The sequence below is a fragment of the Sciurus carolinensis genome, chromosome 17, assembly GCF_902686445.1.
Source record: "Sciurus carolinensis chromosome 17, mSciCar1.2, whole genome shotgun sequence".
NCBI classification, from domain to species: domain Eukaryota; kingdom Metazoa; phylum Chordata; class Mammalia; order Rodentia; family Sciuridae; genus Sciurus; species Sciurus carolinensis.
Window position 1 is genome coordinate 1,219,543 of NC_062229.1, and position 13,156 is coordinate 1,232,698.

The 13,156-nt window shown below is 65.1% G+C and overlaps 2 protein-coding genes across 5 annotated transcripts in view; one reads left to right on the forward strand and one right to left on the reverse strand.

The window, feature by feature from the left end:
• Positions 1 to 11,818, forward strand: part of Tmprss9 (transmembrane serine protease 9) — a 28,971-nt gene extending 17,153 nt beyond the window's left edge. For 2 of the 4 annotated variants that reach the window (XM_047531301.1, XM_047531302.1), the window contains 10 exons: positions 329 to 465; positions 1,155 to 1,473; positions 3,271 to 3,442; positions 4,708 to 4,979; positions 5,486 to 5,622; positions 7,645 to 8,047; positions 10,044 to 10,215; positions 10,703 to 10,968; positions 11,045 to 11,181; positions 11,509 to 11,818. In XM_047531301.1, the coding sequence (XP_047387257.1) occupies positions 329 to 465; positions 1,155 to 1,473; positions 3,271 to 3,442; positions 4,708 to 4,979; positions 5,486 to 5,622; positions 7,645 to 8,047; positions 10,044 to 10,215; positions 10,703 to 10,968; positions 11,045 to 11,181; positions 11,509 to 11,670 (2,177 nt within the window). In that variant the 3' untranslated portion in view covers positions 11,671 to 11,818. Of the gene's footprint in view, positions 1 to 328; positions 466 to 1,154; positions 1,474 to 3,270; positions 3,443 to 4,707; positions 4,980 to 5,485; positions 5,623 to 7,644; positions 8,729 to 10,043; positions 10,216 to 10,702; positions 10,969 to 11,044; positions 11,182 to 11,508 lie in introns of those variants that run through there. The other 2 variants (XM_047531303.1, XM_047531304.1) reach the window with 2 other exon arrangements.
• Positions 11,819 to 12,058: 240 nt separating this feature from the next.
• Timm13 (translocase of inner mitochondrial membrane 13) lies at positions 12,059 to 13,041 on the reverse strand. The gene is made up of 3 exons (XM_047531329.1): positions 12,790 to 13,041; positions 12,646 to 12,714; positions 12,059 to 12,496 (listed from the first exon to the last, which is right to left on the reverse strand). The coding sequence occupies exons 1-3, from the start codon at positions 12,907 to 12,909 to the stop codon at positions 12,398 to 12,400; spliced, it is 288 nt and encodes a 95-aa protein (XP_047387285.1). The 5' UTR covers positions 12,910 to 13,041; the 3' UTR covers positions 12,059 to 12,397.
• Positions 13,042 to 13,156: the final 115 nt, after the last annotated feature.

Consider the following 13,156-nt stretch of genomic DNA (forward strand, 5'->3'; position numbering starts at 1 on the left):
CAGGCCAGGACCCGTGCTCCCCAGCGTCCGAGGTGGCAGGTGCCAGGCAGAGCTAGGGATTGAGCAGACAGGAACAAGGGAGCGCAGAGCAGGCCCACCTGGAAGGAGGGAGCCGAGATCCCGAGAAGGGGAGGCAGAGCGCGGAGCCCTCCCACCTGTCCGGGTAGAGAGGGCAGCTACCTGTTGCTAGTTTTAGCAGGGTGCTGCGAGCAGCCCGCGGACAGCCGGGGAAACAGGCTTCGAGAGGAGATGGTCTTCGGCCTCCTGGCTGGGCGTGGCTGCTGGGGCACTAGCGCTCTCAGCCTGCTTTCTCTCCCCTTCTGGGCAGTGGTCAAGCCAGAGGTGCTGCAGAAAGCCACTGTGGAGCTGCTGGACCAGGGCCTGTGTGCCGGCCTGTACGGCCACTCGCTCACGGACAGGATGGTGTGTGCTGGCTACCTGGATGGGAAGGTGGACTCCTGCCAGGTGAGCTCCCGGGTTCTGCCTGACCCCTCCCCAGGGAAAAGCATGAGGGACGGGAACTTGTCCAGCGATGAGGACGGCTGGTGAATGGAGCCCCGTGGGGCGTCACTGTGAGTCCCTGGAGCCTGCTCGTTGCTGGCTGTATCCAGGCAGCGCACTGCCGTGTTTACCAAACGTGGCCCCCGGCCTCACGGTGCCCGGTCTCTGGGAGCGCCTCTCCCTGCCCTGGCACACGGCCCTCCCTCCAGCTCTCTGAGGCCTCCTGGCTCCTGGCCTCAAGACCCCGTGTCCAGTGCTCGGCTCACCGTGGAGCCACTGCCTCATTTCCAGGGTCAGGTGGAGGCAGGAAGGCAGCCCGGGCCTGGGAAATAACAGGAGGCAGCATTTAAAATGAGCACTCAGTGCTGCTCAGGAGGCCGGGGCAGGAGGCGCCAGGCCCGGGCCGGCCTCTGCGGCTCAGCCGGACCCGGCCTCCAAGGAAGGGCTGGGCGCGGCTCGGTGACAGAGCACTTGCCTGGCGTGTGCCAGGCCCTGGGTTCCGCCCCAGCACTGGAGAGAGACGAGGAGGGGGACATGAGAGCCAGGGTGTGGGGTCCAGGCCGAGGTCGGTGGGAAGGGAACCCAGGTCCTGGGCAGCGACCGCGTGCTGGTGAGCTCGGGCTGGGCTCCTGAATGGCCGTGCCGTTTCCTAGGGCGACTCGGGAGGCCCCCTGGTCTGTGAGGAGCCCTCCGGCAGGTTCTTTCTGGCTGGCATCGTGAGCTGGGGAATCGGTTGTGCTGAAGCCCGGCATCCAGGGGTCTATGCCCGGGTCACCAGGCTGCGGGACTGGATCCTGGAGGCAATCTCTGCGGCAAACAAGCCTCCCGCACCCACAGCAGCTTCTGTCCCCGCCGCCCCCAGCACCGCCTGGCTGACCAGCCCTGAGAGCCCTGCGGTCCACACCCCCACCAAGCCCACGCAGGCCACCAGCCCTGCACCCCTGGACTCGGCCACAGCTCCTAAACCACAAGGTAATCCCCAGGCAGAGTGTGCAGGCCAGTGTCAGCTGCTGTGCAGGGTTGGACTGGCTGGTACTGGCTTTCTGAAGCATCCAGTGGGAAGGAGATTGGTGATCGATTACTAATGCCTGCCATGTGCAGAGGCACAGGAAAGATGGCAGGTTGGTTATCCTTCAGTTTTACATTTAAACTTCAAAAAAAAAAAGCGTACTGCAGAGCCAGGTGCAGTGGGGCACACCTGTGCTCCCAGTGACTCTGGAGGCTGAGGTGGGAGGCCTGCACGTTCAAGGCCAACCTCAGCAACTCAGCCAGGTCCTAGGCAACTTAGGGAGGCTCTGCTTCAGAATAAACTCAAAAGGGCTGGGAATGTGGCCCAGTGGTTAAGCGCCTCTGGATTCAACCCCCAGGACCAAGACCCAAGATACAGCAATTTAAAAAAAGTGTGACACGAAAGCCTGGTGACGTGAGGAGCAGAGGAGGGCATGCGTGGGTGGTCCGCAGGGTCTGGGGAGTCCCATGGGACCGCGGGAGCAGGTGGGGAGGCTGGCTGTGAGCCCGCGCCTGGCCCGGGGCCCGCTCTGGGCCCGGGTGTGTCCCTCGCACGGGTGTCTGCGCGCCTCCTCAGACCTTCCTCTCGCGGGGCTGGGACGGAGCCCTGCTGTGTGCCAGGCAGGGCTGCCCAGGAGCGGGGCTCTCCTGTGCCACCTGCCTTTGCTCCTCGGGCCGTCGGATCTTTCGGTGGCCTGTTTACATTCCCAGCCGTCCTTGCCTGAGAGGTGCCCTTGGGGACTGGCCCTCTGGAAGGACTGCCGGGGCGCTGCGGTGGCCTGGTTCAGCCGTGTCCCCCACGTCTTCCCATGAGCCCATCTGGGGCCCCCTGGTTTGACGGGTGCTCTGCAGGTCACTCCAAGTGTGCGGCTCAGTGGCCCGGCACATTCCGAGTTGTGCAGCCATCACCACTAGTTCCGGAACATTCCAACAACCCAAAAGGAAGCCCGTCCCCATGAGCAGGCCCCCAGGCCTCCCCAGCCCTGCACACCCAGATCCACATCCTGTCCTGGACCCTCCTGTCCCTGGGTCACACTCTGTGGCCTTGTGTGTCTGGCTCTCACTGAGCCCAAGGTCCCCAGGTCCATCCACTCTGCAGCTATGTCACCTCGCTCCTGTGACTGTGGGACGTTCCAGGTGTGACGCCTGGGCTGTCCACCTCTTGGGCAGGATGTGTGGGCGTATCTTAGCTCCTGGTGGGTGGGGGATGTGGTGACTCCTGTTTAACATTCGAGGACACTCGTGAGCCTCCTCACTGAGACCTCCTTCTCTGCCGGCTACCGTGTGGAGCCCCTGGGAGGAGAGAGGGCTTCGTTTTGCCTGGAAGGTCAGTGGACTAGGTGCAGAGCTTCCCACAAAGGACCTCTGGCCAGTACTGCCCAGGACCTGGGTGCAGCCTAGCTGAGCCTGCTGGCCTGCCTCTGAGCTCTGACACCCACACTGCATCAGTCACCTGCCCCTGTCCCCAGACCCCAGAGAGCCCAGTCTGCACTGTCTGGTGAGCGGCATGGGCCCCTCACTGCCGGGCCTTCTCTGTGGTCAGGTGCCTGGCACCTGGGAAGTCCACCTGCCCTGGTGCTTGCTCAGGTCTCCACTGTCTTCTTCCCACGTCACCCACGCTGCCTGGCCTTAGGACACCTGGGGGCCTCCACTGCTCCATTCACAGAATGGGATGACCCAGTCAGATGGATGCAGGACCCAGGACGCTAGTGTCCACGGCCCATGAGGACGCTTGGACTCCTCTCTCTTGTCTCCTGGCAGAGTGCGGGGCCCGGCCTGCAATGGAGAAGCCCACCCGAATAGTGGGTGGACTTGGGGCTGCGTCTGGGGAGGTGCCCTGGCAGGTCAGCCTTAAGGAAGGTTCAAGGCACTTCTGCGGAGCCACGGTGGTGGGCGATCGCTGGCTGCTGTCCGCCGCCCACTGCTTCAACCAGTAAGGCCCTCCGCATCGCCCACCCGCGCCACCCTCCACCCTCGGGCGTCCAGTGACCACCACCCAGAGCGCACCGCGCAAGGGCCCGCCGCCCGCTTCCCGCTGGATCCCGTTCTGAATGCTCAGAGGGACCCTGGCGGGAGGACTCACAGGGCCTGCGGGGCGGGAGGAGGGCTCCTTCCCCACTTGGACAGCCAGACAGCGGTCCATCTGTGACCTTCATAAAGCCACAGAGGACTTCGGGATAGAGAAGCCCCAGAGTCTCCCGCTGGACTCAAGCTCCCGGGTGGGGGAGTTTTCCCGGCAGCCCAGATGGTCCCCTCTTCCTCTGTAGCCACGCCCCTAGCACGCGGACCACCCCTAGCCCCTCCCTACCGGTAGCCCTAGCAACTCCCTCCCATAGCTGCTCCCCTCCCCACCCTCCCGACCCATAGCCCTTCCCATCCCCCCGTGGTCCCGCCCTTCCCTACCCGTAGCCCTCACCTCCTCCACTGATAGCTCCTCCCCTATCCCCGCCCTCCCTTCCCATGACCCCTCCCTCATCCCCGCCCTCCCTTCCCATGGCCCCTCCCTCATCCCCGCCCTCCCTTCCCATGGCCCCTCCCTCATCCCCGCCCTCCCTTCCCATGGCCCCTCCCTCATCCCCGCCCTCCCTTGCCAGGTCGTTGAGCTCCTCCCCTATCCCCGCCCTCCCTACCCATGGCCCCTCCCCTACCCCCGCCCTCCCTACCCATAGCCCCTCCCCACTCCCCGCCCCCTACCTATAGCCCCTCCCTCATCCCCGCCCTCCCTTCCCATGGCCCCTCCCTCATCCCCGCCCTCCCTTCCCATGGCCCCTCCCTCATCCCCGCCCTCCCTACCCATAGCCCCTCCCCACCCCCTACCCATGGCCCCTCCCTCATCCCCGCCCCCTACCCATGGCCCCTCCCTCATCCCCGCCCTCCTTACCCATGACCCCTCCCTCATCCCCGCCCTCCCTTCCCATGACCCCTCCCTCATCCCCGCCCTCCCTTCCCATGGCCCCTCCCTCATCCCCGCCCTCCCTACCCATGACCCCTCCCTCATCCCCGCCCTCCCTACCCATAGCCCCTCCCCTACCCCGCCCTCCCTATCCATAGCTCCTCCCCTTCCCCGCCCTCAACCCTGCAGCCCCTCCTCCTCCACCCCGCCTCCCCGTGGCCACGCCCATGCCTGTGCCCCTCCCTCGCCCGTGGCCCCTTCACCTGTGCTCCTGTTTGGGCGCATCTGCGTCCCCTGTCTCACAGCACCAAGGCCGAGAGAGTGCAGGCCCACCTGGGCACCGCGTCGCTCCTGGGCGTGGGCGGGAGCCCCGTGAAGCTCGGGCTGCGCAGGGTGGCGCTGCATCCCCGGTACAACCCGGGCATCCTGGACTTCGACCTGGCGGTGCTGGAGCTGGCCCGCCCCCTGGTCTTCAACAAGTACATCCAGCCCGTCTGCCTGCCCTTGGCCATCCAGAAATTCCCTGTGGGCCGCAAGTGCGTGATCTCGGGCTGGGGCAACACGCAGGAAGGAAACGGTGAGCACCGCCGCGTGCGGAGGGAGGCCTGGGCTGGGCAGGGTGGAATCCGCCGCCCTTCCCCGTACCCGGGCCACCCACTGCCCAGGGACCTGTGTCCCCGCTTGCCTCTGACCTGCCCCCTGGGAGCCATTCCTCTCCTCACACCTGTGGCTCACAGTCCACACGGTTCTCGCAGATTGTTCACGGCTGCTTTCCAGTCCAGTGGCCAGCTGAATGGTGGCCACAGAGACTCCCTGGCCCTTTCCGGAAGAAGTGTGCCGGCCTTGCCAGGCCGTTGAGCTCCTGCCCCTGAGAGTGAAGGCTCCCTTCAGAACCCGGGACAGCCTTCCCAGAGGTGCAGGGTCAGAAGAGAGGCCGGGGATCCCTGCTGGGGTCTGGACCTGCCTCCGCCCCTGTGACTTTAAGCCAGCTGTGAAGCAGCGGGCCTCCGCAGCTCGGGGCAGCAGCAGGCCAGGCGTGAGTTCGTTGCCACTGACTAGCGTCTGGGTTCTCCTTCACGGCAGCCAGCAAGCCTGACGTTCTTCAGAAGGCGTCTGTGGGCATCCTGGACCAGAAGGCTTGCAATGTGCTCTACAACTTCTCCCTCACTGACCGCATGCTCTGTGCTGGCTTTCTGGAAGGCAGAGTAGACTCCTGCCAGGTGAGTGTCGGGGCCGCCAGGGCGGACGCCGGTCTACTTGAGTGGAGCTGGAGCTTGGAGGCACTCAACCTGTTATGCAGAGATGACATAAAGGACTTTTCCACACAGCAGAGACCTGGAGGCCCAGAATAGGAGCCTGGTTGAGCCGTGGGGTGTGGCCCAGCAAGCACCAGGCCCTGGTGTCCCTCCCCAGCACGCACAAAGAATAAAAGAAAGGCTCGGGCACGGTGGTGCACACCTGTGATCCCAGCGGTTTGGGAGGCTGAGGCAGGAGGATTTGAGCTCAAAGCCAGCCTCGGCAACTTAGCAAGGCCCTAAGCAACTTATCGAGACCCTGTCTTAAAATAAAAAATAAAAAGGGTTGAGGATGAGGCTCAGTGGTTACGTGCCCCTGGGTTCAATCCCCGGTACAAAAATAAAAAGGCAGGCCTGTGGCCACTACCTGCAAGGGACCCCAGCCAGCCCTGCTTCTGAAACCAGACGCCTGGGCCCTGAAGCTGGCTCGCTGTCTGTCTTGCTTTGCAGGCTGGGGAAGGGAGTGTGATCCCAGGGACTTGAGCGTGCTGGGCAAGCACCTATCACCAAGCTACATCTCCAGCCCTCGTATTTTATTTTTGTTTGGGGGCAGCGTCTCACTAAGTTGCCCAGGTTGGCCTCAAACTTGAGATCCTCCTGCTTCAGCCCCAAGTAGCTGGGATGACAGGCATGTGCTACTGCACTGGGCATCTGGCTCAGTCTTGTACCAGTGACGTCACCCCAGACAGGTCACTCAACCTCTCTGGGTCTCAGATTCTCCTCTGATCACGGCAATACCTGTCTCCTGGGAGTGTGGTGAGGACAGGGCTTTGCAGCGTCATTCTTAAAAAATATGTTCGGGCTGGGCTGTGGCTCAGTGGTGGTCGCTTGCCTAGCATGTGTGGGGAGGCACTGGGTTCAATTCTCAGCACCACATATGAATAAATTAATAAAAATAAAGGTCCATTGGCAACTATATATACACACATGTATGTATATAATGTGTGTGTATATATATGTTTAAAAAGTTCATTCTACTTATCTTTATATGTTGTGATAATAACCAACAGAATAAGTGGTAAACAATATTATGTGTTATTCTATTCATTCTCCATATAAATGGTCAGTTTATAATTGTTCATTTGTCATCTTGAAAACATCGAATGAGTAAAGCAATTTGCAAACTGTGGAACGTATTTATATAAACTTTAGAGCAATGTTGCATATTTTCTAAAAACGGAATACACCAGCATGCAGTGGGGTCAGCCCTGGGAGGACGCAGCAGGTCCCCAGGAGTGGGGGCTGGCCTCGCTGCTCTAACAAGACGCCCCCACACTCAGTGGCAGCTGAACCCAGCGTTCTGCCTGGGCCGGGGACTCGGGCAGCCCCAGGAGGCCTTGCTGGGAGGAGTCCGGTGCCAGCCTCACCACTGGCCAGCCATGCCTGTGGGGTCCCCACCAGGCCGCCGTGGGCTTCTTTTCAAGTGGAAAGCAAGGTGGAAGTGCAAGGCTCTCTTAGGGACCCCAGGGCCTCCCCGGGGTGGTGAGGGCCTGCCAGGGTCGGCAGGAGGGACGCAGAACCTCTCAGTGTCAGAGTGTTGGGGTGAGGTGGCTCAGGGGGGGCGCCCGGGCCTCTCCTCGGCACGGCCAGCACCAGGAGCCCTGGGGCGAGGCTGGGGAGGCCGCCTTTGGCAGCCACAGTGGCCGTGGGCCTCAGGCGCTCTGTGAGTCTCAGCTTGCCAAGTGGCGGGTTCTGGGCGATCCTTTGTGATGCGGAGGGCAGGCAGGGCAGGGCGGCCTGGGGAGCAGGGGCTCTTCCTGGCGGGGTGTCGGTGGCCGTTCCTTCTCTCCTGGGAGCTCTGCTGTCTTTACTTCCACCACAAGGAAAGCAAGAACAACGGAGGGGAGCAGCCGGGGCCAGCTCGGGGCCACACGGGCGGCCGCAGCCGGGTCTCGGGTCCTCAGGCCACTCCCACGCCTGATGGGTGCGGGATGGTTTTCTCCTCAGGGCGACTCCGGGGGTCCCCTGGCCTGCGAGGAGGCCCCGGGCGTGTTCTACCTGGCCGGGATCGTGAGCTGGGGCGTGGGCTGCGCTCAGGCTCAGAGGCCTGGCGTGTACGCGCGGATCACCAGGCTGAAGGGCTGGATCCTGGACACCATGTCCTCCGGCTCCCTCCCCACGCCTCCCCCCGCCACCACCAGGACGCTGGTCGCCTCCAGCCACTTCCCCAGGACGACAGCCAGCCTTGCGGTCCCAAGGGTCACCACCAGCAGACTCGCCACCCCCGGGGCCAGCAGCAGGGTGACCATCCAGGCTTCCAACATGACGGTATCGGTCACAAGCTCAACCGCCAGGGGACAGACGCTACCTCCAGGCAGCCCAGAGTCCACCACGCGCTCCCAGCTGCCAGGTACAGGAAGCCCAGTGAGCGAGCGGGTGGTGGCGGGCCCATGAGGGCCGCGGGCTGTCACAACAGGGCGGCCTGCGACCACCGCAAGGCTGTTCCCCCTGCGCGACCCCGCCTGCGCCCGGTCCGTGTCCTGACCTCCCTCCCCAGGCTGCACTACCGCCTGGTCATGCTAACAGCCCGTCTCCACATGGGGTCACATCTGCAGCCCCAGGTCTGCCTGGACATGTGGACCTGGGGCCTGAGTGATGAGTGGCACGTGAGTGTCCTTCTCGGCCACCGTCTTCAGGCCCCGGGGCTGTGCCAGGGAGAGGGCTCCACGCAGGATTCCCCCTCAGCCCGCTGGGAGCGCCCTGCCCGGTGCAGGAATGGGGACCTCAGGGCACAGCATGTGACATCAGGCTAGGTGTGACGGGAAGACAGGCAAGGCAGAGACCCTGGGGTGTGGGGCAGCTGGTGGTGGAGGTGTGGGCTGAAGGGGACAGATGCTGGACCCAGCTGGACCCAGGTGGCCAGGGCAGCAAGCCCTGGTGCTAGCAATGCTCGAGGAGATGCTGCCACCTGCCGTGCGGCGTCCTCAGGGACAACAGCTGGCTTTGCTGCAGGTGACCCACCCGCTGGACCCGCCTCAGCTAATGAGCCCCACCTTGGCTGGGGGGTGGCGGGACGACCACTCAGGCGGAGCTGCCGTCCCGTCCCGTCAAGGAGACGGCTGGCCAAAGGCTGCACCCGCCCACTGCTTGCCTCCCCGGACCCCCTCACCTGAGCCCCCTCTCCCACCTTCATGTGGGCGACACCCCCGCAGGCACCATGACCCCCGGGGTCTCCCCACCCGGCCCAAGCCTTCCTGATCCTCCTGCACTGCCCACCCCTGCTCCTGTAGCTCAGCACGTGAGGCCCTTGAGCTGTCAGGCTGCCCCAGGTCTGCAGGGCAGGGGTTCCCTGTCCCCTGGATAAGCCACAGCCAGGGACCTCAGGGTGGGCACAGTGAGCGTGGGGACGCTGGGATGCAGGTGGTAACAGACTCTTGCTCGGAGCACAGCAGCGTGGGCGATGCTGGCCACATACAGGGGACAAGTGGGGTCTGCTCTGCAAGGTGAAGCCAGTCCTCTCCTGTGGAGACGAGGACAGGGCAGTGGTGAGCGGTCACAGCGAAAGCTTTAGCAGAGCTCTGCTCCTGGGGTGCAGTGGAGGCTGGGCACGGGGGTGCGTTTCACTTGGTGTTCAACCAGCCCAGCGAGTCAGAAGGCAGAGGCGGCTTGGAGAGGGACAGGGCGACTTTTCTGCGGCCAGGCAGCGAGCGTTGCTCACAGCACGCACTGGCCTCCTGGGCCTGGGCACTGACCTAACCGTTGCCATCTCACTAGCTGTAGCCTGGGAGGTCCTAACTGAGGTTCCCAAAGGGGCAAGGGAGCTCCCCTAGAGGGGGACACCACTGAGGGTGCAGGCCACCAGCATCCCAAGGAGAGGGCTGGGCTTCACTGGTCACCTGGTCTCGGGGAGGCCTGGCGGGGTGAGGTGAGGCCTCGGCAGCCTCCAGCCTGCCCTTCCTTCTAGTGGGTCGCAGCCCTTCTTCTCCTAGCCACCTGGGTGTTTGCTGAGGCAGGGACAGGAGGACACTCCCCAGGCCTCCAGGGTAGGGAGGCCAGCAGGGTGGTGGGGCCAGGGCCAGGGAAAGGGCTTGCCAAGAGAAGAGGCCTGCAGGAAGTATGGGGTGCGCGCCCCCGTGGCTCCTGGACCCACCTGTTCTTCCTCCTGCTGTCTTCTGAGGATGTCACCCCAGGTGTGTAGGGCACCAGGAGCCACAGGGCTGACCCCAGGGCAGGAGGGGACTCATCCCAAAGCACTGAGAGACACACCAGGTGGTGGTGGGATGGGCCCCTGGCCGGGTGCCCGGGTCGAGCTGGGGACGTGCACTTTAGATGCTCCTGAACTCAGAGGGCTCCGCTGCAGGACCAGGAGCCAGGGCGGTGCCCTCACCCGACCTGCCTCCCTGCAGGCTGTGGCCTGCCGCCTGCTGAAGCGCTGGCCAGGATCGTGGGTGGCAGTGCAGCGGGCCGTGGCGAATGGCCGTGGCAGGTGAGCCTGCGGCTGCGGCGTAGGGAGCACCGCTGCGGAGCCGTGCTGGTGGCAGAGAGGTGGCTGCTGTCCGCTGCACACTGCTTTGATGTGTGAGTCCGCAGCCCCAGGTGCTGGCGCCGCTGTCCCCCTTTCTGGGCCGGCATGCCCACGGAGCCACAGGCCCGCTGGCCAGGTCACCCCTCCCCGGGGCACCCAGCCCACGGGGGACAGGGGCTCACTTCCTTCCCTCAGCTTCCACCTTGGTCTCAGTCCCCAGGCGACCTCTCCCTGGCAGGGTGCTCCGTAGAGCACAGGCGAGGGGACACCTAGCCCAGGGTGCACCCCCTGAGCCCCAGACAAGACTTGGGGGTGGAGGGGGCCAGCAGGTTGTGGCCCCCACACGTCCCCTCTCAGAGCACCATTTTGGAAATAGGTCATTCCGTGGTGTGTGGCTGAAGGCTTTCCGGTGCGGGTCCCCCTTCCCCTAAAAGGCCCCCTCTCCAGAGGAGCTGCCCTTGGGCAGGTGTGCGGGGCTACAGCAGGGGCAGGGCCCTGCACTGGGGTCTGGGCCCACGCTGTGCCTGCACCGTCCCACAGCTACGGGGACCCCAAGCAGTGGGCCGCCTTCTTAGGCACGCCTTTCCTGAGCGGCGCCGAGGGCCAGCTGGAGCGCGTGGCACGCATCCACAAGCACCCCTTCTACAACCGCTACACGCTGGACTACGACGTGGCGCTGCTCCAGTTGGCCGGGCCAGTGCGCCGCAGCCACCTGGTGCGGCCCATCTGCCTGCCCGAGCCCGTGCCCGTGCCCTCGGTGGGCGCGCACTGCGTCATCACCGGCTGGGGGTCCCTGCGTGAGGGAGGTAGGTGCGCGAGGCGGCGGGGGGCGGGGCACCGGCCAGGCGTGCGCTCCACCGCGCCCTCTCGACTCGCTGGCAGGCTCCATGGCGCGGCAGCTGCAGAAGGCAGCTGTGCGGCTTCTCAGCGAGCAGACGTGCCGCCGCTTCTACCCGGTGCAGATCAGCAGCCGCATGCTGTGCGCAGGCTTCCCGCAGGGCGGCGTGGACAGCTGCTCGGTGAGCGCGGGAGGAAGGCGCGTCCCTAGCCACCCTCTGCACTCAGATCTGCTGAGATCAGCCAGATCCCCCTCCAGGCACCCCACTGGGGTCCTGAGGATGAGGGCGGGCAGGCTGGCAGAGGCTGCCGAGTGGCCCTGTCCACGCACGCTGGCCAGCAGCAGGAGGGGCAAGCCGTAGTGTGGAGCCTGTTCCCAGGGGCGAGGCTGAGGAAGCCACTCTGAGCCAGTCCCGTAGTGGTCCAGGGGGCCCCAGCCAGATGGCCCTTCCTTGACCTAAGGACACTTAGGAGCGACACTGACCGGAGTGTCCCCCTCTTTCCCACAGGGTGATGCTGGGGGACCCCTGGCCTGCAGGGAGGCCTCTGGCCGATGGGTGCTGACCGGGGTCACCAGCTGGGGCTACGGCTGTGGCAGACCGCACTTCCCAGGTGTCTACACTCGGGTGGCTGCTGTGAGAGGCTGGATAGGACAGAACATCGAGGAGTGACCCCCGTGTGACTGTCCGGCACAGGACTGAAGACAGGGAGGAGGGACCACTGCCACTCAGTGGGGACTAGAGGCGGTGGGCAGCCAGTGAAGGGAGGAAGGGCATCGGGGGCAGCTGGACTGTGTACTTGGCTCCAATAAACACAGCCCCTTGCCCCTAGCTCCCTGGCGCGGCACCTCCATGGCACAGCAGAGACCCCAGCCCCACGCTGTCCCAGAGGCGGGGAAGTCCTAGAGGGAAGGGAAGCCCCCTTAACGGGCTGTGGGCCTCGCGCCCCCCACGAACCAGCAGCCCAGAACGAGGGGAAACCGAAGCCCCTGAAGGAAGCCGAGGTCCCCTCTGGGCACATGGCTCAGGGACACATGGCTCCTCCCACAGACCCTCAGGAAAAATGCATGCCCTTTTCTGCCCCTCGGTCAGCAATTTATTGGTCCTCCCTCAAGAGACCACAAGTCGGGTGGGGCCTAACCACCTCCCACCGCATCAAGGTCCAGACAAGCGTTCTCGGCCCAGGAGAGCAGGCTGACCTGGGCACTCCAGGGAAGGCCGTGGATTCCCAGACCCGAGCTGCGCTCGCTAGTAGGGGTACACCGCGACTGTCCCCGCACTGCGCCACCCTCACAGGCCATGGGCGGGCAGTCCCGCTTCAGAGAGCACACCGATGGAAATGGGCACCGGGTGGGGGACCCTCGTGCGTGGATTCTCGGGATGGTGCCACGCCTCCGGGTCACATGTTAGCTCGTTCCCGCTGCAGCCGCGAGTTGTAGGCGCGGGACACGGTGTTCCAGGCGTCCATATAGCGGTCCATGCACATGGCGATGCATTTCTGGGGGCGGGGAGACGCGCTGCTGGGTTCTGGCCCTGTGCCGCGACCCCGCCCCAACGCCAGGCCGCTGGCTGCAACTGCGCACGCGCAACCCCCTCCCGCGCACGCGCAACACCTCCACAACTGGGGCGGGACCCGAGGGGTCTCACCTGCTCCGAATTGTCCAAGGAGCCTCCCGGCTTCCCAATGCACTTCCGGAAACACTTGTCGGTCATCCTCTGCGGACACACGCGAGCACTCAGCCGCGACACCCCCCAGGGCTCCCCCGCCCCCGGCCCCGGCGCGCCCCGCACCTGCAGCAGTTCCTGCGCGTTGGCCACGGCAATCTGCACCTTCACCTGCTCCATGATGAGCCCCGGGTCCAGCTTCCCGCCGCTGGAACCCCCGAAATCCGAGCCGAAGCCGCTCTCCATGGCTCCGCAGTCCGCCCGGCCAAGGCCGCGCGCGCCGACCCACCGCCGCCCGGGGCACCACGGGAAACGGAGCCCGCACCGTAACCCCCACAAGGCCGCGCGGGGCCCTTCGCGCACGCGCGGAGCTGGAGCCCCGGGTCGCTCCGCGTCCTGGCCCCGCCCCGGTCTGCCGCGCGTGCGCACCGCGGGTAAACGTAAGCGGGACAGGCGGGGCCCCAGGGCCGGAGCGGGGCCCGACTACATCCGC

Excerpts from the sequence above, each read along its gene's own strand:
- Timm13 (XM_047531329.1), bottom strand. The coding sequence starts at position 12,909 with ATGGAGAGCGGCTTCGGCTCGGATTTCGGGGGTTCCAGCGGCGGGAAG. Across the intron at positions 12,715-12,789 it reads ACGCGCAGGAACTGCTGCAG|AGGATGACCGACAAGTGTTT; the intron begins GTGCGGGGCGCG and ends GTGTGTCCGCAG. Across the intron at positions 12,497-12,645 it reads CCTTGGACAATTCGGAGCAG|AAATGCATCGCCATGTGCAT; the intron begins GTGAGACCCCTC and ends CCCCGCCCCCAG.